Below are 22,207 nucleotides of genomic sequence, written 5' to 3'. Positions count from 1 at the left end.
ATAAAAATAGTTGGCCTGAGCCTCAGAAGAGCAGGCAGCTTGGTATGGTGTTAAGGGCACAGGTACAGAGTTAGACAAATTGTAGTTCGGGTCTTGTTCTGCCACTTACTTGCTGTAGAAATCCCAGCAGATTATCTAATCTTCTGCAATATCAGCCTCATCTGTAAAATATAAGGTCTGTGAGGGCAGGGACCATGTTTGTGTTGATCACTGTTACATATCCAGTGCCTAACAAGCCTGGCATTGAGGCACTTGGTGCCAAATCAAACAGGGTATGGGAAGAGTGTACTGAGAAAGAAAAACAGAGCAGCCCCCGACATTCAGAAGCTGGCCTAGACTCACAGGTAGCCCACATCATTCTCCTGTTAGACATAAACAATTTAACAGAATATCAACCCCAGACAAGGTTTCTCTGAGACCATGATAAAATGAGCCAAAGCAAAGCCACTGCATGATTTTTTTTCTAAGTGTAGATAAATACAAGGTCACTGTGCCACCCACAAAATACCAAACACTCCCTCTCAGCCAAAAATGAGTGATGGATACTTCTTTACTAATTGCTGCTACATTCTTTTGCCTCTCTTCCTATACATAAGATTTATGGAGCTATCCAGTCATAGACTTGCCTCTGCTTTTGATGGCATCCAATTTAGAGCAAACCTCTGCTTCTTAGACCATCCATCCCCAAGTTACCCAACCAAAGCCCATATTCTATGATGGGCTTTTTTCTAGCACCCTCTTACTGAGATACTCCATGATTCCTCATGGTGTGTTTGCATTCACTTAATGAATAACAAACACAATCTGTTTAACTACAGTTGTATTCCTAGTGGTATTTGGCTCACCAGAAATGATAATGTGAATGGAAAAAATGAGGAGATATACACTGTCTCTTCAGAGTGGTTGTGTCAAATCGATAATTAATTTACCAACATATATTGAGGGTCTGTTTTGTGCGAGGTGAAAGGAATACTGAGAAGAACAAGACCTGGACGGCTCTCCCGGAGCTTAAACCTGTGGACAATGCAAAGAGCAAATTTGTGATCCAATTTAATGTGGCTAGCATTATTATAGAGGCATACACCTCCTGTAAAAATACTGTCAGATCATACCTGAAGGAGGAACATTTGTTTTTAGACTTGCAACCTTCATAACTGTAAGATGATAAATTTGCATTGTTTTAAGGCACACATTTTGTGATAATTCATTACAGCAGCAATAGGAAACTCATACAGCATGCTTGAGCTTAATCTTTAAGGGGGAGTGTCCCAGGTGTAAGCAAAGGCAGATTAGTTCCTGCAGGACCTGACAGTTGTTTGTGTGGCTGTGTGCTTAGGAGTGTGACAGGATATGCCAAGGTCAGATCCTGAAAGATCTTTCTATTCAGAGAAATTGGAAATAATCCAGAAGATCAGAGACCACTGAAGGATTAAAACAGGGGAGTGTGACAAAATTACATTTGCATTTTAGAAGGATGGGTTGGAATCCTGAAGTAAGAAGAAGGAATTGGAGACTAAGTACCCTAGGCAAGAAATGGGAGGCCTTCTTTGATCACCTTCTGTAAGATGACCTTGCTTATTTCTTGAAATTTGGAGAAGACATAAAAAATATGGTCATGATCTTCAAATATTTGAAATTCTGCCAATCAGGGTGATTAGACATGGTCTGAGTTGCTCTAAGATCAAAGTGTAAAGTCTTAAAAAAAATATTAAGTGCACTATGAGAAAGCACATTCTAATTAGAGTGATCAAAAAATGACTCCACAAATAATTATTTCTTACATTTCTTTCTTTCATCTATCCAAAAAATATTCATTTGAGCAGTTATCATTAAGCATATGATGGTGAGCAAAAGGGACAAAGGCACTGCTCTCGATGGAGTTTAATTTCTTTGTGCAGTGTGGAATTGTTTACAGATAACTTTTATATAATTTAACCAATAAGCAAGCTCCCAATAGGGACAGCTGAAAAGTGGTGTTATATACATGTGCGAGGCAGGCTTGCAGTGAATTCTGGCCAGGGAAAATCGGCACGATGTAAACCATAGTACGAGAGCCCCGGCCTTCTCTCCGCATCCCTCCCACCGGCCAGGCCCCCCGCCCAGGCCCCCCCGCCCCGCCCCTCACGCGGCTCAGCCCCGCCCCTCGCCCAGCCCCGTCCCACCCCCACCGCTCAACAATGCCCTCCCCTTCTTCCGTCCCCACCCGCCGCTTTAAGTCGCGTCTCTCAGCCCGCGGGATTTCGAGCCTTTCTCTCGCGAGGTTTTTGCAGTACCGGAGTCAGCTGTGGTGGCTGCTTGCGGGGTGAGAGGAGGTGGTTCTGTCGCGGTTTTCCAGAAAGTCTGCGCCAAGCTCAGAGGCGTTAAGTAGGTTCTGGGGTCTAAGACTCGGGCTGCAGTCGCGCGGGGTCCCCAAGGAGAGAGGGAGCCGGACTCTCGGTCTCGGGCCGACTTCGGGCCGCGTGCGTGCAGCGTGTGCGCCGCGGGCCAGCAGCCGGCGTGAGGTCTCACGGGCGGGGTGAGGGGTGCGGGGCGCCGGGTCGGGGTGGGTGATCCGCAGGCGTGTTGAGACTGCCCGTGGGCTCCTGCAGTGCGGGTTTGAGGTACTCCAGACGCCGGGGTGAGGGTGGGGGTGTGCGGGGCGGCCTCAGTCCCGTCTGGCCCACCTGGAGTTCGCCCTGGTTGGCGGTCAGGTTATTGGCTCTAAGGTCTTGTAGTTGCAAACTCCGGAATGCGCTTGGTTCTGCTATTAACGGAGTCAGTTCGTCACAAGGTACCACATCGAATTGGTTTTTCTTGTTTGCTGCTTTACGGGGCTTGGCTGCCTCATTCAGAGAGGCAGAAGAAAGATTTGTATAAAGAGGTGACTAGACAAATGTCTTAAATCTCAGTATTCTCTCTCATTTTTAAATCAAGGTATACAGAAAAATGGAGTATATGACAGAATCTGTCACCTGCACACCTGGACACATGTAAGTTGCGTCCCTTTTACCCCATTCCCCTTAAATTTAAAAATGTTAACGTGAGTCTTTGAAACTTGCTGTGGGGAAAATCGTTTCTTTTGATGGGCAGATTCTTTTGTCTTAAATGGGAAAAATGGAAAGCCTTATTTCCTGAGAAAATCGAATTCATTTTCCCCTGGAAAGTTTGTTGTAGTAAATACTGCTTTAAGAGTATTAAAATCTTCACTATACATAATTCTAGATTGCTGTAATAGCCATTGGCCATATGTAGCTTTTTAAATTTAATTAAAATGAAAATAAAATTAAACATTCAATTCCCTGGTCTACTACCCACGTATCAAGTCCTCGATAGTACATATGCCTGGTGGCTGCTATATTGGACAACATAGACCTTAGAACATTTCTTCTGGGTAACATCAGTTATTCTTAAACATTTTCTGTCCCCAGTGCACTTAGGTTTATGAAACTCCCATCTTTTGTACTGAATCACTAAACATGTTACCTTTCCATCCTTTAAAATTTTTTCTGCTCTGGGTAAATGTGTTACATTTTGGCAGTCCCTGTGCTACACTGAGGCCTTAAAAGAATTGCCTTTGGACTATGAAGCAGTCTAATGATTACTGTTAGAAATGATTTAGACTCTTTAGATCCTTTGTACTCAATTATATTTTGGGGATTTTTGAAATTGTGGCCATCCTTGTTTTTTGCCTCACTATTCCAAGGTTATTTTTTAATCTACTGTATCTTTGAAGGTTGCTCTAAGTTAGTTTTTTTAAAAAGGCAGAGATATTATAGCCTAACTTGAAGGCTTTTGTTTGTTTGATAGTTTTTTAATTTAGCTAGTACACTTATGAAATCTCATTTGAAAAACGTATGCTTTATTTATTTTAGCTTGTGCTGCGATTGTGGTGTCCCAATTAGTCCAAATCCTGCCAATATTTGTGTGGCCTGTCTGCGAAGTAAAGTAGATATCAGCCAAGGCATTCCAAAACAAGTGTCTATATCTTTCTGCAAACAATGCCAAAGGTATGTAGTACTATTTTATCCTGTTTAAAGTTGAGATTTATATTTAGGAGAACCACTAGGATATGCTGAGATTACACTAAGATACATGGAATAAAGTGCATGTAATTGAGATTTACATTTTATTTATGTTGGCATAGCTAGAGATTTTAGAATTTGCAATTTTGTAGCATACTCTAGTAGTTTGCCCTGCTACAAAGGTATTTGTATCTGTTCTTTCTCTGTTAAGGGATTAATAGGTTTGATGTATACAGTTAATTGATACAAGTTGATGTTTTTAAAGGTGACAGCAGATTTTAAAGACATTACTGTTAATTACCATGATGCTTTTATTTTTCCCTTCAATCACAAGAAGCCATGTATGATAAAAGGCACCTTATTTTTAAAGTAAGTTACCAATGTGTTTTAAAAATTGTATCTATTGATGTTCCCATGTAACTAAAATGACTATAGTTAATGGAAAAAAAGGTCAGTGTATCATATCTAGGATGATCTGAAATAAAGACTGGATTTGAAGGCAGATTTCTTCTGAAAGTTAATGTTTTATTTCTTCTTCATTTTCTTTAGTTGACAGTCTAACAGAAGCCTTTTTAAAGAATGGAATGAATTGCTTTATTGTGTGATATTCTTAGTTACCAGCATGAGAAACTGGCTCAAGCTTAGTTAGGAGAAAGGAATTTGTGACATGCTTTTGGTAGGACCCAAAATCCACAGGAAAGTGGAGGACAAGAGTCAGGGCCATATAGCCAGGAACACCACCCAGAATTACACAGCAGAGACAACTCATCCAGTCAAAAATCACACAGACATCACTCTCACAGGATACACACTGCAGCCTGCGCTGTAGTCACCACTGTTGCTGCTGGTACTGCAGTCACTGCCTCCCTAGGCCTTTGAGTAATACGGAACTTCCCAGTGTAACTTCCCAGAAAATTGTATTCCTGTGATTTCCCAAATGGGTTAGGACTGTAGTGGTTCTTAACTTTTTTGGAAAGGTTTGTGAATCCCTTTAAGAATTTGAAAACTGCACCTCCCCAGAAAAATGCATGAAACGTACATACGTACAAACACAAGAAACTTGTGTATTGTTTCAGGGAGTTTATATATCATATACAAGCTTATATATGCTTATTCAAGTTTGGCAGGTGTGAGGCTTAATCTTTAACAAATATTTACAAGTGTAATAGAGTGAAAAAAACATTGGACAAAGAATCTGGAGACCTAGATCGTCTTGAATTTCTCACAAACTAGCTCTTTGAGACTCTTGGCCACTTACCTTTTCTAAGCTTTTATTTCTTCATCAGAGTGAAGGGGCTTTATTAGATAATATATGAAGTCCTTTCTAACTCCAAATACATGCTTGTAACAAAGAAATCTGTATAAGGTTTTTCAGTGAACCTTTAAAAATGAAAATCAGAATATTTAATTAATAGGTAGGCCAAAAGGAAAAAAAAAGCATTCACAAATGTATCAAAACACATTAGAAGTATTATTATTTAACAAACTTGTTGAGCACTTACTGTGTGTTAGACACTGATTTAAGTCCTGGGCTGGCTGGGCTAAAAAACTTACAGTACATGCATTAGGAATTTAAATTTTGATTTTAGTCAAGTTTTATGTAAGATTTTATTTTATTTTACTTTTTTTATTGAGTAATAGTCATTTTACAATGTTGTGTTTATATAAGATTTTAAAACTTCAGTTTTATAATTTAAAATTTGGAAAGGGACTTGAAGTAGATAAATAGTTTGAACTATATTGACACATAGTATTAGGTACTAATTTACCTCCTTTGTGTGTGAGAAATAAGCAGTTTATAAGTATTTTACATGTACATTATAAACCATTTTAATGCTATTTTCAAGGAAGTGTTGGGCATTTTGTCATCCTCACTGAAATTCTTATTGGTGCTTGAAGTAATAAGACCTTTTAATGAGTTGTTTCAAATTGACTTTCTCAAATACTCAGATTTTACCTTTTTAATTAAAGCTATTGGTTTAACTGAAAGTTTTCTAGAACTATTAAAATATATTTGGGTTAAATGCTTCAGATCAACCTTGAATATTATTATATCTGGTTTATAATCATTGTTATGTCTATATATTCAGATGGAATTTTTTTTTTTCTGAGAGATACTGGGTTTCAATATATTATCTTTTCTCTCAGATATTTCCAGCCACCAGGAACTTGGATACAGTGTGCGTTAGAATCCAGGGAACTTCTTGCTTTGTGTTTGAAAAAAATCAAAGCCCCTCTGAGTAAGGTAGGTCAAATAGCTAAAATCAGTTTTTGTTGGGGTTTGTGTGTGTTTTAATCTCTCATTTTCAGAAAACCGTTGTTTGAGTAGATTTTCCAAAATAACTTAAATGCTACTATTGGTAAGCATGCTACTACAAATGCTGTTTTCATTTTTAAAGTTATATATATTCTCTTCTTACGGAAATGAAAATCTTTTTGCTTTAAAAGATTTAGTTTAGAATCAAATTTTTTCATTCATTATTTAATGAGAACCTCTTACGTGCAGTAGTTTTGTCTGAAAATATATAAAGCCATTGCTCAATGTAATTTAAGAGGTTATAGTATTAGGACTGTGATATTCTGTTTTTTAAAAATTTTCATTACTGCTCTGGAAAAAAAAAATTTATGCCTATTACTTAAAGTTGGTGCACAAATGTCTCCCCCCAAAAATAGGGTTTGTTAGTCTAGTTAACCTCTCTACATAACACTTTCAATTTTATTTCTTTTTTCTTTAATAGAGGTACTGGGGATAGAACCTAGGACCTCGTGCATGCTGAACATGTACTTTACCATTGAGCTATTACCCTCCCCCACTGTTCTCTTTATGTTAAACTTGGTGGGCTCTTGATGGACTCTTGATTTGAAGGCCTTCAGATTCTCTTAAATACTGATAGTAATAGTTCTTCGAAGTTTCTCCCTTTATTTTCCTTTTTTTTACCTCCCTGGAATTTGTATCAGTCGTTGGCCCTACTGGCTTAAAACTTTGCCTTTTTGCACTTGTATTGTTTTTAATCTTTCTGTCTTTTTCCTGTATTCCTGGCAATTTACTTTATTTTCCAATTTTTGTCTTCCTTTTTTTTTTTTTTTAAGTAGTAACATTTTAAGTTTAGAGTTTTTAATGTCTTTGATGCAGTCTATTGAATTTTTCTAAAAGTTTGATAATGGATTGTTACTGTTTTTTACTTTCTTTCTGTTAACTGATTTTTCTCAGTTTTTTGGATTCAGTTTTTTATGTAACTTGGTATTTTGCTTCCATACTTCAGGCTATTGTTAAATGTTATTAATAATTCACTAGCATTCAGCAGATGTTCATTAAATGTCAGCTCTGTGCCAGTCTGTTTTTGGTGATTAGGAATAGTACAGTGAATAAGAGAGAAAAATCTCAGTCTTAGGGAACTTTTATTTTAGTTGGAGGGGAGGGTGTGGAGTAGGCAATGAACAAAATAAGTAGGTATATTAAAAAGTGTAAATTCTGTGGAGGAAAAAACCAGGAAGGGGATAAGAACTGTACAGGGAAAAGTTGGAATTTGAAATACAGTGGTTAGGGGAGGCCTCATTGATAGGGTGACATTTGAGTAAACATTAAAGGCAGTAAGGGAGGGAGCTGCAATCTGGAGGAGAACATTATGGAGAAAACAAATATAGTGGCCAGAGGCAGGAGCATACCTATGTGGTTAGAGTGGAGTGGGGAAGGAAAAGTAATTGGGGATGAGGCCAGAGAAACGATGGAAAGTCAGAGTAGGTCAGGCCTTGTAGACCCTTTGAAGACTGGTTTTTACTCTGAGTATAATAGGTATAGAGGGTATAGGCAGAATAGTAAAATGAATGATTTACAGTTTATCCGGTTCCCCCTGGCTGTGTTTAGAATAGATGTGATGGGGGTGGGCACATTTAGGAAGCGATTGAAATAATTGTGAGAAATGATGATATTTGGATCAGTAGTGGAGGTGGTGAGAAGCAGACAGATTCTGGATGTTTTATAGACAGTCATTAGAATTACTGATGAAGCTGGACGTATGTTTATGAGTTGGAAGAGTCAAGGATGACTTCCATGGTTCTTAACTTGAGCAACCAGAAAGAGGGAGTTGCTGTTAGCGAAGTAGGAAAGGCTTCAAGAGGAGCAGGTCAGGTGGGAGAGAGAAAAGCTCATCTCAGAGTGGTACTTAGGTGTCTGTTAGACATGGAAGTAGAAATACTGAGTGAGGAGCTGGATAAGTAAGGGAGTGGCCCAGACTGGAGATAATGAATTTGGGATATAGATGGTATTTAAAGCTATGAAATTGGAAGAGATTTTCTAGGGGTTTTTATATAGAGAAGGGGAGGAATTTGAGTACTGAATCCTGGGATCCTTTAATGATAAAAGTTTGGGTGAAGTTTTGGTGAGGAAAAAAATCAGTCATTACTTCTTATTAGCTGTAGGGAGAGCAATTGATATAATCAGGAGATCTAGAAGGTGAAGGGAATGTTCAGCAAAGAGACTGAGGGTTTAGGAGATTTGTTAGTGAGTGTGGAGCTCCAGAGGCCGTAGTAAAAGAGTTTCAGGATTTGGGGAACAGTGTTAGGTGGACAGAAAAGGGAATATGTGGAACCACATGGAGATCAGAGTGAGAGATGAGGGGGTGACTGAAGTGTCTGAGACAGTAGTGAAGGATAAATGCTCAATAAGGTGGATAAGTCCTGTTGTCTGAGGACGGATGGTGTGGTGAGGCTGTGTTGGGGGATGGTGAAGTAGATGACAAGAGTCCTCCCTCTATTCCTGCAGATGGAAGTTGGAGGTTGAGGGAAGGGCAGTCTTAGACAGTGCCCATGGAGTTTCCTTTTGACCCCTGCCTGCAGGTGGAGGCTGAGGGAATAAAAAGCTGTCAGTTACCCTCTGTACCTGTGTGGCTTGTTGATTACTAGGCTTTGCTTTAGCGGAGCCAGACGTATGAGGAGGGTTTTACTCTGCTGAGCCGGATCTGCACTCAGACAGGTTCTCACCAGACAGGTCTTAAGAAAATTATCATCTGCCTGCTGTTGTCCCCTAAATCTGTTATCTGTAGCTCAGATTTCTCCATAGAGCTCCAGATCAAACATATATCTTACTATCCACTGAACAACCTCACTTGGATATCTCAGATAAATCCTCTTAAACTAAATGTGTGAAATCAAATATGACATGTTCTTCCCATTTAATCTGTTTTTTATTTGTGTCAGAAAAATAGTGTTACCTAGATGCCCAAGTTGAATACTTGAGTGTCATTCTAGAATCTTTTTCTCCTTCCCACATCTGGTTATTATTAAATCCTCTAGATTTTATATCCTAAATAGGTCTTGGATCTTTCTGCTTCTGTTACTTGCAGCCCCTCTCAGTTCAGCTCATCTACAACTCCTGCCCAAATTACTGAAACAACCTCCAGTTTTGTTCTGCTTCTTTCCTCAAAACACCCATTTTAATCATTGAGCTACATTCTGTTCCTCACTTACGGCAAACTGTTTTTGGCCTCTGCTGACTCTTCTGATTTAGCAGTGAGTTATTGTTATGGATTCAGTATTCAGTGCATGAGACTCCCTCTAATGAAAGTTGATTCTTTTTTTTTTTAAACTCACATACTTCATATAGAGAGAATAATAGAGGTAGAAACTTTTGTTCATGAGATTTCTAGTAGATGATGATGTCATCAGGTCTTTGTTTTCTATTCAAGACTGTAATTTATACTCCAAAAACAGTACATTGTTTTTAGGGGAAAGGAGTTTTCTATGCAAGTATTATAGTTTTTGCTTGTATTATACCAGTTGCATTAATATATCATGAGATTTTCCTTTTATTTGCTGTTTTTGTTGCCATACCTCTGATGATAAATCTTGAATCTTTTTTTTTAACTGATAATGTTGGGTAGATTAATGACAGATTGCTTGAGAATCTTTTGAAATCTGTTAATTACTGAATTATTCTTTCATCTTTTTTCTCCTCATTTGGGAACTTATGTTTTTTTGTGTTTTATTGAAGGTGCGGCTTGTAGATGCAAGTTTTGTTTGGACTGAACCCCATTCCAAGAGACTTAAAGTTAAACTAACTATTCAGAAAGAGGTAAGCTATGCATAATTTTCTCAGCATGGTTAAAGTGTAAATGAGGGCCTGTTGGGAAGTTACATTGTGGCTTGAATAGCTAAAAAGGAAACAGATATACTCTTTTTTTTTTTTTTTTTTTAACAGATACACTCTTAATTTTAGCCTTTTGTTTTCTTTTGGATCATCTGCACAGATTATCATGTCACAAGTGAAAGAAACCATTGTTCATGAGTAGTAGGCTGAGATACTCTTCTTAAAGTTATTTTTATTTGGAATAAGATTGAAGTAAAAACATGAGCTAAGGCAGTGCTTCTCAAACTTGGCTGATTATCATGACTCAGGGTGCCTGAATCAAACTGGATTCAACTAGATGTAAGATCCAGGAATCTGTAAAGCTTTCCTGGTGATTTCTGATGATTGACTGTGTTTGAGAACAGTTAAATTAAGGAATGTTTTCTTTTTTTGAGAGTTTTCGTGTCTTCTAAGGATAAATTTTATACACACACATGCAAACACACATATATATAGCTATAAAAATTCTTCAAGGAATATTCTTGCAACCACTTGACCTAAAGGTAAATTTGAAATGTTAATCTAATAAATCCTATGAATTAAACCTACGTATCTTTCCTGAAATAGTATAATTTATGGCTTTAAGTATAACTTTTATTGTTGATGTCCTCAAAGCTATTATGGAAAAAGTCTTTAAGTTCAGTGTTAAAGGATCATCTTTTAAGGAAAGTGTTTGTTATTAAATAGAAAGGAAAGAATGAAGGAGTGTGATGTTTTCTTTATCAGGTGATGAATGGTGCTATCCTTCAGCAAGTGTTTGTGGTGGATTATGTTGTTCAACCCCAAATGTGTGGAGACTGCCATAGAGTAGAAGCTAAGGATTTCTGGAAGGCTGTGGTTCAAGTGAGGCAAAAGGTAATAAGAGGAAGATCATGCGTGAATCTTTCATGTTGTATTTTATCTTTGTCAGTTACAAATAGAGAGTAAAACTTCCTCCTTTCTCTTCTATCCAAATCCTTCAGGCACCAGGGATATTCCAGGTCCCTGGGGCATTCACCTTTAGAAACATATCACTACTGTACTTTAGATAATCTTTAAAGATTGTTTTTGTTTTAAAAATCAATGTGCTATATCTATAGATGGCTTTTTTTTTTCATTTTGTTTATTAATCTAATAATACATTTATGTTTAGACTTTGCACAAAAAAACTTTCTACTACCTGGAACAGTTGATTTTGAAATATGGGATGCACCAGAATACACTTCGTATCAAAGAGATTCATGGTGAGTTAAAATTTAAAAGCATTTGAAACAATGTCAGAGTTTTATTTCAACTATCCCAAGGAGTCTTTTATCTTTGCTGATAATATCTGGAATAGTACTGTCCAAAAAGAACTTTCTGTTAGGAAGAAAAAAATCTTAGTACTTTAGCTGCAACCAGTATGGGAGCCACTAGCCATATATGGCTTTTGGATATTTTGAAATGTGGTTGGTGCAACTGAGGAACTAAATTTTAATTTTTTTCTATTTTAATTTAAATTTCTACTAAATAGCTACCAGATGAGTAAACCAGTAACTAAATTAATAGGATTTAAAGTGGTATGATAGAAATTCATCGAAAACTTATTTTATGCAGAGATCAGTTTCTGATTGGAAGAAAATTATTTTTGAGATCTGTAAGTTGTAATATTTTTATTTTTCGTGTACCTGTAGGCATTTGTAATGGATACCTTAAATCAGAAGGCTAAACTCAGTAATAATAAATAGTGATATACAAATAATATAGATTCCTTGAAGCTAGAATTTAAAACTTTTTGTGTAATTTCATAATGGCTTAGCACTTTCTGTTGTAGGATACTTATATATACTAGTTGATGGATGAGTATTTCTTCAATTAATCATAGAAAATACAGATATTCTTTAGCAAACTCTTAAGTCTCTTGATAAAAGTTAATATTTTTAGTTGCTGGACGTGTACATTATTTTCCTAGTCTCTAAAGTACAGGTTTAGAGATGGTTATTCTTGAAGAAATGATCAGATTCTTGTACTACTTATTTTAAAAGTGTGAGTTCCTCTGTTACTTGCTAATCTGTTACTCATTATCTCGTGTCTTGAGAAAAGTACTTAGAAATGTGGTGTTGGGTCCTTAAACAGGGAAAACTGAGTATTAGTGTGTCATCTGGAGAAAATCTTTTAAGCTTTCTATCTGACTTGAGTGCATTACCTGTAGACAGAAAGTTAACAGTCTAAATTGGTGAGATAGAGTTTACTGAATTCTTATTGTGGGTAAGATATTTTGCTGCCTGCTTAACATGGTGTCTGTCTATTTGTGGCTAGCCATCAGGCAGAAATTTTTACCTTTGTTCTGAGTAACAATGTGTTGATTAACTCTTGGGGATTAGGAGAGACTAATATTCTAGCAAAGGAAGCAGAAAAAAACCCCTGAGCTTTATTCATTACCATGCTGAAATATCCTCACACAGAATTTTTTGTAGCAAAAGACTTGGATAAAGCATTTTAGGACATGCTTTTGCAGTCACTTTCAGAGCCAAAAAACTTTTTTTCATCCAGAGGAATTAATCTGCTTTTTTCCCCCTACTTGTTCTTGGTATGATGTAAATGAATCTTTTGTTTGCTTGTTTGTAACTTTGATTTTAAAATCATAATAATAGTGAAAATTAAAATAGAAGTATATGTAAATAAAGGAACTCTGTCCATCTATCCACTTGTTATTCCCAGATGTAGCCCTTTAAAACAAGATAATACAGTATGTGCTCTTTATATATGAAATTTGATAATATTTGTTTCTCATGTATGAGACTTTTCTGTAATATTCTGTGACTTGCCATCTTAAAATACTTGGGAACCTTCCTATATCATTGAAGATAATCCTATTTCATCATTTTTGACCACTGTGTGTATTTGTTAATCAATATTTTTTAATTATTTAGTTGTTTCCTATTAATTTGCTTATAAGATATTCTAGGTTTTTGCTGCAACAGACAGTATTGTAAGAAACATCCTTATGTTTGTGCATAGTTAGTGTTTTTTCTGTGGGACTGAGTTCAAGAATTGAAATTACTAGACAAGAGTATGTGAATGTTAGATTTTTATATGTGCTGCTAGAATGTCTTCCAAAATAGTGCCAGTTTACAGTGTCATCTCTTGTGAGAGTTTCCATTTTTCCGGACACTTTCCAGTGCTGCATATGATTTATTGGACTTACTAATTTTCCCGTGCTAATGAAGAAAATAAAGGAATCTTGTTTTTATTTGCATTTCCTTTATTATTAGCAAAGGTTAACATTTTCATGTGTTTTAGCCATTTGTTTATCTAATGTGAATTTTCTGTTCTTCATGTATCTATTTTTTCCTTATTTATTTTGTGTCTGTTATTCAGGATATTAATCTCATTATGTATGTGTATGTCTGTATAAAGAGGAGCATGTAGCTCATGCTCCTGAGTGTGAACCTGAGAGAGCAGATACTTGTCTTACAATGTCTCATGTCTTTTATCATTTAAATTTTTCATTTTTTAATGATACATTTATGGCTTATAATTTTGTCTTACATAGGAAAGTTTTTTATACTCCCAAGATTATTTTTTAAAAAGTAAATTTTTGTTTTACTTTTGGATCTTTAATCTTACCTTTTAAGACTTTTTCCCAGAAGGTTACCTTGCATTGTTGCAGTATCTACCTACCAACTAGTCTGTCTTCTCCTCACTAATCTGAAGTATCTCCTTTTCTGTATATACTAAATTCCTTTATGCACATGGCTCAGTTCTAATTTATTGTATCTCACTGCTTCTATCACAGTATGTAAATTATAGTTTATAATATGTGCCCCTTTCTTTTGCAAAATTTGATTGATAGTAAGAGCACGGATTCTTGAACGAGATTTTTTGAGTTTGAATCTCTGTCCCACCAGTTTTTTGCTTTGTGACCTAAGGCAAGTTTTTTAACTTCTTTCAGCCTCAGTTTCTCCATCAGTAAACTAGAGAGGATGATAACACCTACCTCATAGAATTATAGTGAGGGTTAAATAATTTTGTGTAAAGCCCTTAGAACCGTGCTTGGTGTGTAATCACGTGTATTTAGTTCTTTTCTATACTTAGTGACATACAGTTTTCCTCAAGATTTTGAATGTTTCTTGTTTTTTTTGGACTATTCTATACTTTTTGTTATTATGGATAGCAACTTTTTTCATTACATTTTTCTAAGTGATTATTGCTAATATTATGGAAAGCTCTTGATTTTATATATTGATCTTTCTGAAATTTCTTAATATCAGTAATAGTTTATACATTATACTCATGTATCATTACATTATACATGATACTCTTGATTTACTAGGTAAATTATTATATGTACACAATAATATTATTTCTTCTTTTGCAGTATTTTTCCTCTTTTTTTTTTCTCTTTGGCTAGGAGTGGAGAATAGCATTGAGTGGTAATGTATCAGGCATTATTATCTTTCTGTGTTTTACCCTTAAGTAGAGTATTTGTTGAGATTTCTGCTTGACATATGCATACACAGTTACATACATATTTAAACTGTTCTGTCCAATCTTGCTATCAGTTAATGTTTGATATTGAAAGAATTCGAAAGTTTTCCCCCTTCCTGCATAGTGTTTGTTAATTAACCTCTTGAAGTTTTGTAAGAACCTGCCCATTAAGCCATCCAGTTTGGTATGAGGAAAGGGAATAAAGGCTTTTCAACTGCTTTGTTAGAGCATTAGTTTCTTTCAGGTATTCTGCTGCTTCTTGAATCAATTTTAATAGCGTTTTCCGAGGAAATAAACCTTTTCATCTAGCTTTTTACACTCTTGGCATAAAATTGAACTATATATATCATGGTGTTAAGTCTCGTTCGTAACTATCGCTATGTCTTTATTGTCGCTATTGTTGTCTTTTCTCCTCTCCCCTCAATTCCTCCCTTCCCTGTCATATTTGCCAAAGTTGTCAATTATGTTAGTTTTTTCAGAGAGTTAGCTTTAATTTTATCAAAAGAGCCTTATTTTTCCTTTTTCTTAATTTTTGCTTTTATTACTGATGTTTAAAATTTTTTTTTATTGAGATAGAATTGTAGAATTGACATGTAACATTGTATTAGTTTCAGGTGTACAGCATATTGATTGACTATTTGTGTATATTGCTAAATGTTCACCCTATTGAATCTAGTTAACAAACATTACCACACAGTTTTACAGTATTTCCTCTTCTATTTAGTTTTTCTCAGTTTTCTTTTGTTTGAATTAATTGAGCTTAGTTTATTTTCAATTTCTGATATATAGACTTAAAGTTACAAATTTTCTTCTGTGTATTATATTGACTGTAGCTGGTACTTGTAGCTACCTTTTTCCTCTACCCATTGCATATTTCTTTTTTTTTCTGAGCAAGCATCTCATCTATTTTATTTTCTTGGGTTCGTGCCTCACTGTAAGAGTTGCTGAGTCATGTGGTAAACTTATCTTTTTAAGAAACTGCCAAACTCTTTCCTGAGTGGCTATACCATTTTATAGTCCCATCAGCAGTGTTTGAGGGTTCAAGTTTCTACATTTACTCACCAACCTTTGCTGTTGTTTCTTTTTTTGTAAATAGCCATTCTAGAGGATGGTGTGAAGTTGTATCTCATTTTGGGTTTTTTTTGTGTATGTATATATATATATATTTATATTAAAGTATGATCAGTTTACAGTGTTATGTTAGTTTACATTGTGGTTTTAATTTGCATTTCTTTAATGACTAATGATGTTAATTATCTTTTCATGAGCTTATTAGCCATTCCTGAATCGTTCTTGGTGAAATAGCTATTTAAATATTTTGCCCATTTTTTAATTGGGTCATTTGTCTTACTAAGTTGTAAGAGTTTTCTTAAAATATACTGTGGATACATGTCCCTTATCACATATGATTTGTAAATACTTTCTCTTAGTTTGTATTTTCATTTTCTTTTCTTTTTAAAAAATTTTTATGAACAAATGTATTGTGGTATAATTTCTGTATGGTAAACTGCGCATTTTTCAGATGTATAATTTGTTGGATTTTGATACACGTATATATGAAACCACCACCACAATCAAGAATACCTAACATTTCCATCACTCCCCTATATTTTTATTTTTTAAATGGGGTCTTTTTAAAAAAAATTGTGATAAGAACACTTAAGAGCTGCCCTCTTAAATTTTTAAGTGTATAATACATTATGGTTGTCTATAAGTACAATGTTGTACAGCAGATCTCTAGAAGTTAATCATCTTGCTTAATGCCCATTAATTAGTTGCTCCTCATTTCTCCCTCCTTTCTGGCAACCACCATTCCACTCTTTAATTTTATGAATTTGACTATTTTAGGTATATCATATAAGTGGAATCATACAGTATTTGTCTTTCTGTGACTGGCTTATTTCACTTATCATAATGTACTCAAGATTCATCCATGACGTTGCACATCGCAGAATTTCCTCCCTTTTTAAGGCTGAATAACATTCCATTGTTTGTATATATCACATTTTATCCATTCAGCTGTTGTGGAAACAACCTAAATGTCCATCATTTTGGCTATTGTGAATAGTACTGCAATAAACATGGGAGATACTGATTTCAGTTCTTTTGGGTGAATGCCTGGAAGTGAGATCATGTGGTAGTTCTATTTTTAATTTTTTTGAAGAACATCTGTACTAGTTTCCATAGTCGCTGCACTATTTAATATTCTCTCCTGTAGTGTACTGAGTTGTTTGGAAGAATATCTCTACAAACATTACTCAGCAAGTAGTTTGCTTGTGGTTACCCATTTGCTGCTGATTTTTAATGCTACTGCATTGTGATCAGATAACACTGTATTAATTTCTACCTTTTGGAATTTATTGAAGTTCTTTTTTTAATCTTAGTATATGATTATTTTATGAATGTTTTATGAATTTTTGAAAATAATATATATTCTTTCTTGGGACCACGTTTTGTCATTTCGATTAAATCAGCCTTGATACAGTTCGTTGTTCAGGTTCTATGCATCCTTCCTATTTTTGGTCAGTTTGGTAATTTTGGTTTTGATGTTCTTATACAAGTCTCCCACAGTGATTGTGCATGTGTTAGCATTTGTTAATTTCCTCTTTTCTTTTTAATAGTTTTTGTTTTCTGCATCTCAGTGCTATGTTATTAAATGCATTCCTATTGTTTTCTTAGTAGATTGTTCCACTTTAAATAGAAATTATCCTTTGTTCTGTTTAATGTTTTTCTCTTCCCTTTTGACTTTGAATTTTATTTTGTCTGGAATTTAAATTGTGAATCTTGTTTCTTTTCCTTATCATTTGTCTGATTTATCTATCCTTTTGTCAGACAAGTTTTAAGTGATATGATATCCCTAATTGCTATGGCTAGAATATTATAATTTAACTGTATAATACACATTTAAATCGTGATATAGTCATCTTAGTAGAGGAAAATCTTACTTTGCAGAATTATTTTAATATAGCTTTTTTTTTTTTTTAAAGATGGTCTGGATTTCTATTATTCCTCAAAACAACATGCTCAGAAGATGGTAGAATTTCTCCAGTGTACGGTTCCCACTAGGTATGTTCTGAAACTTCATGTGATTAAATCCAGGGAGCTCGGAGTGAATTTAGGTCACATCCATTCTCCAGGCTTAAGCAACTTATCTCAAGATATTTAAAATTATACTAAGAATACTTACACAGTTAGAAGCATTTATTGGATTAGCCACTTTAAGGGAAACATTAGCCAAACAGCATTAAGAATCTCTTTGGGAAGCTAGACTGTGATAGTAAGCCCTGTAGTTCTGAACCGCTGATTGAACATATTTAAATAAGAGAAAAGAAAATGGGGGTAGAGGACTATGGGAAGAAACTTCATGGAGGGTGAAGGACTTAAGATCTTAAAATGGGAAATTTTCAAAAGTAGAGTTTATATTGGAACATGAGATTAGTGTAAATGAAGACGGGGTGGGCATTAGTGTTGCTTTTAATGGATGCTATATATGGACTAGATTGATCTAAGCCAAGGGAGTGTTTTGTAGGTTTTTAGTAGATAAAGTTGAAAATCGGTAGAGTGCAGTAGATTGGTGAGGGTTTTTAAATGAAATAGATAAAATTAGCTTTATCATACATAGCAGGCATCAGGAAGCTATTTCAGACCTCAGGCAGTGATGATTTGATTTAATGAAAGTTTATATTCCCGAGACTACACAAGTAAGGACCTTTGTCTTTTATTATGGCTAACTTTTTCTCTTAACAGATACAAAGCTTCACAGAGACTCATCTCTCAGGATATCCACAGTAACACATACAATTACAAAAGCACTTTTTCTGTGGAAATTGTTCCAATATGCAAGGTAATTTTTCTCATTTAATTAAACCATGTCTTTCTTATGAAAGAGTACAAGTAAAATTAATTGGTTTATATGTAATTATTAGCTCCTGATTTCCTTCTGGGATTGGTTAAGCATTTATAGTAACCTCTTTCTTAAATGATTTCTGACACATTTTTAGGCATGTTAAAAAGATGTTTGAAAGTAACCATGCTTAAAATTATAAATTTTTGGTGTACAGTTCTTTAACTATAAATATAACTTGTAATTATGAATCTTTGGTGTGCAATTCTTTACCATGTACATTCCTTAAAATTTGTGATCCTAGTGGACACATACAGTTCTATGAAACTGTGAATACAGGAAATGACTTTAAGATAAATATCTTTTAACACTTTGTGGAATGTGTTCAAACTGGATTTTGGCTTAATAAAATTAAACAGTATTGTGAAAATGAGATCATAGAATAATTTTTGTGATTTTAAAAATATAATCTGAGTAACACTTAAAATGTAGATTGTCATTTCATTAATTTTACTCAGGTAAAAACCCTGCTTCAAAAAATAGAAATGAATTAAAATACAATGAATAGTTATTGAGGATCTATTGTACAGAAGGCTGTTTGTTAAGGATTATATACTAGAGGTCTCTGCCAAGTAGAAATGTGTCCGTATTTAAATCATTAGTAATGATAAATGCCATAATTTGTAGTGAGCATTCTACATAAAGTTTTTATCCGAGTACTTAAGTATATTTCACCTCTTCATGTCTCACAACAACTGGTGTATCATCATATCATCATTTTGAAGATGAGGAAATTGAAGCTTGAGGAGGTTAGATGACTTGCCCAAAGTTACGTAACTACAGAATGATCAAACCAGGATTTGTGTCTAGGTTTGTGACTCTAAGGCTTTAAAGCTGTCATCACTAATCTATGGTGTAGTACAGTATCAGGGATGAAATGATGGCGTAAAACAGTCAGCAGATTTTTTTCTGGAAAGGACCAGAGAGTAAGTATTTTCAGCTTTTAAACTATGGAGTCTGTTTTGCAATCACTCAGCTGTGCTGCTGTTGCACAAAAGTAACCATTGATAATAGATAAATGAAGGGTTGAGGCTGTGTTCCAGCAAAACTTTATTTACGAAAATTTGGCCTAAGGGTCTTATTTTGCAGACCTCTGGTTTAAAACAAGGAACATTTTCCTGGTACAAAACCGGGGAAATAAGAATTCAGGTGTAAGGGCATATTTAGGCCTTGTGTATTAATTCCTTTGAGTAATTCATACAGGTATCTGAATGAATACATAATATAAAGGAGTATTTTAATTAATCTTTGGAGACTCTTTTTTATTAAGTTTAAACGAAAAAGTCTGGACTAGGCCATGAGGGATGCACAAGACTGTCCCTTCAGTGGGGGAGCCTATGATTGTGAATAGATACAACTTAAAATATATCTCAGGTCTTTTTCATGTTTTAATATCAGCTTAAAAACAGATAACCACATTGCTGGTAATCTCTCCTAATGCACACATAGACATATGTGCTTTCTGCGGGGCATTAAATCTTTGATTACATATTGGTACATATAGACAAGAAAGAGAAACATGTGGCTTCTCTGAAATTAATTTTTATAGATATTGAACGAAGTCACAAATCAATTTAGCCAATCACGCTCCTGGTATTTATAATACTTTGTTTAGAATGTACACTGTATTAACATAGAGTGATAAGCAAGCATTCACCCTTCAGTAAAATTGAAATAAACTTAACAGCTTGGTGATTAGGATCTGGAATATATTTTTAAAAGCATTTTATTAAGACCTATATCCCCATCTTAAGAAGGTATAACTTATTTTCTGTTTCTCTAAGGTCTGATTCTTTTTTTAGGCCATTTGTTGTTATGGAGAATTAAAAATAACATTTTGATTTGGGAAAATGCACCTGGATCAGATTTGCATTGATGAGTGTTTATTGGAGACTGTTATTTAGGATTTCCTTCACATTAAATGTTAGCTCTTATGCCTAGGATAATGTTGTTTGTCTGTCTTCGAAACTGGCACAAAGCCTGGGAAACATGAACCAGATTTGTGTGTGTATTCGAGTAACCAGCGTTATCCACCTCATAGATCCAAATACCCTACAAGGTAAGTTTTGGGAACTATTTGCCTTGACAGTTCAGTGCAACGAGCAGTAATAACTTGTAGTTGTTGGTAATTTTATCAAGCATTCTCAGTAATAACCATTTTGAAAAACTACTGTGCAGTGTTTAAAAGCACTGGACTTTTTAAAGCTTTTGATAAGTTACCCTTGTATATTTTATTTGGAGAAAGATTTCTGAGAACTTTTAAAATTTTATTAATTTTATTCTATTTATTTTTACTGAAATCGACTTACTTATTTACCTCATTTAATTTTTGTGACTAAGTTCATTGCCAAATTTTAGTGTATAGCAAGTGTTTTAAAGTTTGGAACTTTAGACACTTTGTAATCTGGTAGAATATTTATTTTAAATATGAATTTTAACTAATTTCATCATTTTTATACCTAATTTTTAACATTCTCTTTATAAAAAAAACTATTTTTAAAAGAGACCCCCATGTTGATAGCTGTCTTATTAGTATTTGGTTGTATCTCCTACTTGATCTTTTTCACATGTTTCCTGTAATATGAATTTTCTGTTATAAAACATTATATTTTGTTGAAAGTCATTCATAATCCATGTCAATTAGAATTATTCATCAAAGATCTGTTTGCAACATTGTGATGAACATCTGTCAGGTAGAAGAACTTTATTTCCCATAAATTAAGCACCTAAGATGATTGATAATGTATCTGAAATAAAACACCAGCACATGAAACAACTGTACAACTGATTGGATCTGACCTTATTTTAAAGGCACTTACATTGTGGTGTTCAGATCATAGTAACTACTTACGATATGTTTGACAACTGGTATTTCTCTTGTGCTCTGAGAATTTGGGGCTGATTTATAGGAATAAATGATATCCACTAGAGTGTGAGTGAACCACTGTGGTTCCTTTGACCTGATGCTTCCCAGTTTGTATATACCAACTACTTCCTAGTTAACACAGTTGATGTCTTTTGAAATATTTAAGTTCTTTTGTTCCATAACGTTCTATGCTTATTCTTAGTTGCAGATATTGATGGGAACACTTTTTGGAGTCATCTTTTTAATAGTTTATGCCATCCCAGACAGCTAGAGGAGTTTATTGTTATGGATTGCAGCATAGTACGAGATCTAAAACGCAGTGCAGGTGCTGGAATGATATCCAAAAAGGTAATTTACATCCTGCTCACTTCCTCCTAACCCCCGACTTACTCTTCAAGTCTCTCTCTCTCTCTTTTGTATCTTTGGTTTTTTTGTTGTTGTTGTTCGTCATTCCAGAATGTTCCAGATAAAGCTAACACCACATTAGGTTAAAAAAATGTGTTTGTATGCCATTTGCTTTTAAAATGTGGTCATTGTGGTAAAAACTATCAGATTTATACTATCTGATATGTTAAATGTTTTCTCTTTCATATAGGAAATATTATTATGAAAAAACATTTCTTTTACTTTTGTACAGAAGGACCACATGACAAGCTAACCTTTTTTTACTTCTAAAAAATTTCAAACATTTTGAATTAAATATATATTATCACTAAACACTGAATATTTCAATATGCATCTCTAAAACATAGGTATATTTTCTACATAATCAAAGTATTATCATACATATAAACTATATAGTTTGTTGAATTTCCTTACTTGTCCCAAAGTGCCTTTTATGGTTTATTCAAACCAGTATTTAG

The 22,207-nt window shown here is 34.7% G+C and overlaps 1 protein-coding gene across 6 annotated transcripts in view; it reads left to right on the top strand.

Moving 5' to 3' along the window:
• The first annotated feature begins 2,216 nt into the window (after window positions 1-2,216).
• Window positions 2,217-22,207, top strand: part of NMD3 (NMD3 ribosome export adaptor) — a 191,253-nt gene continuing 171,262 nt past the window's right edge. For 5 of the 6 annotated variants that reach the window (XM_032484984.1, XM_032484994.1, XM_032484999.1 and 2 more), the window contains exons 1-11: window positions 2,218-2,364; window positions 2,914-2,969; window positions 3,852-3,986; window positions 6,150-6,246; window positions 9,991-10,071; window positions 10,852-10,980; window positions 11,258-11,348; window positions 17,562-17,640; window positions 18,322-18,418; window positions 20,420-20,537; window positions 21,547-21,692. In XM_032484984.1, coding sequence (XP_032340875.1) covers window positions 2,926-2,969; window positions 3,852-3,986; window positions 6,150-6,246; window positions 9,991-10,071; window positions 10,852-10,980; window positions 11,258-11,348; window positions 17,562-17,640; window positions 18,322-18,418; window positions 20,420-20,537; window positions 21,547-21,692 — 1,017 coding nt within the window. In that variant the 5' untranslated portion in view covers window positions 2,218-2,364; window positions 2,914-2,925. Of the gene's footprint in view, window positions 2,365-2,913; window positions 2,970-3,851; window positions 3,987-6,149; window positions 6,247-9,990; window positions 10,072-10,851; window positions 10,981-11,257; window positions 11,349-17,561; window positions 17,641-18,321; window positions 18,419-20,419; window positions 20,538-21,546; window positions 21,693-22,207 lie in introns of all 6 variants that reach the window. The other variant, XM_032484974.1, reaches the window with a different exon arrangement.

Source organism: Camelus ferus, chromosome 1 (assembly GCF_009834535.1).
Source record: "Camelus ferus isolate YT-003-E chromosome 1, BCGSAC_Cfer_1.0, whole genome shotgun sequence".
Lineage (NCBI taxonomy): Eukaryota > Metazoa > Chordata > Mammalia > Artiodactyla > Camelidae > Camelus > Camelus ferus.
The sequence above is the reverse complement of the archived record's forward strand: the minus strand, read 5'-3'. Positions and strand labels throughout refer to the sequence as shown.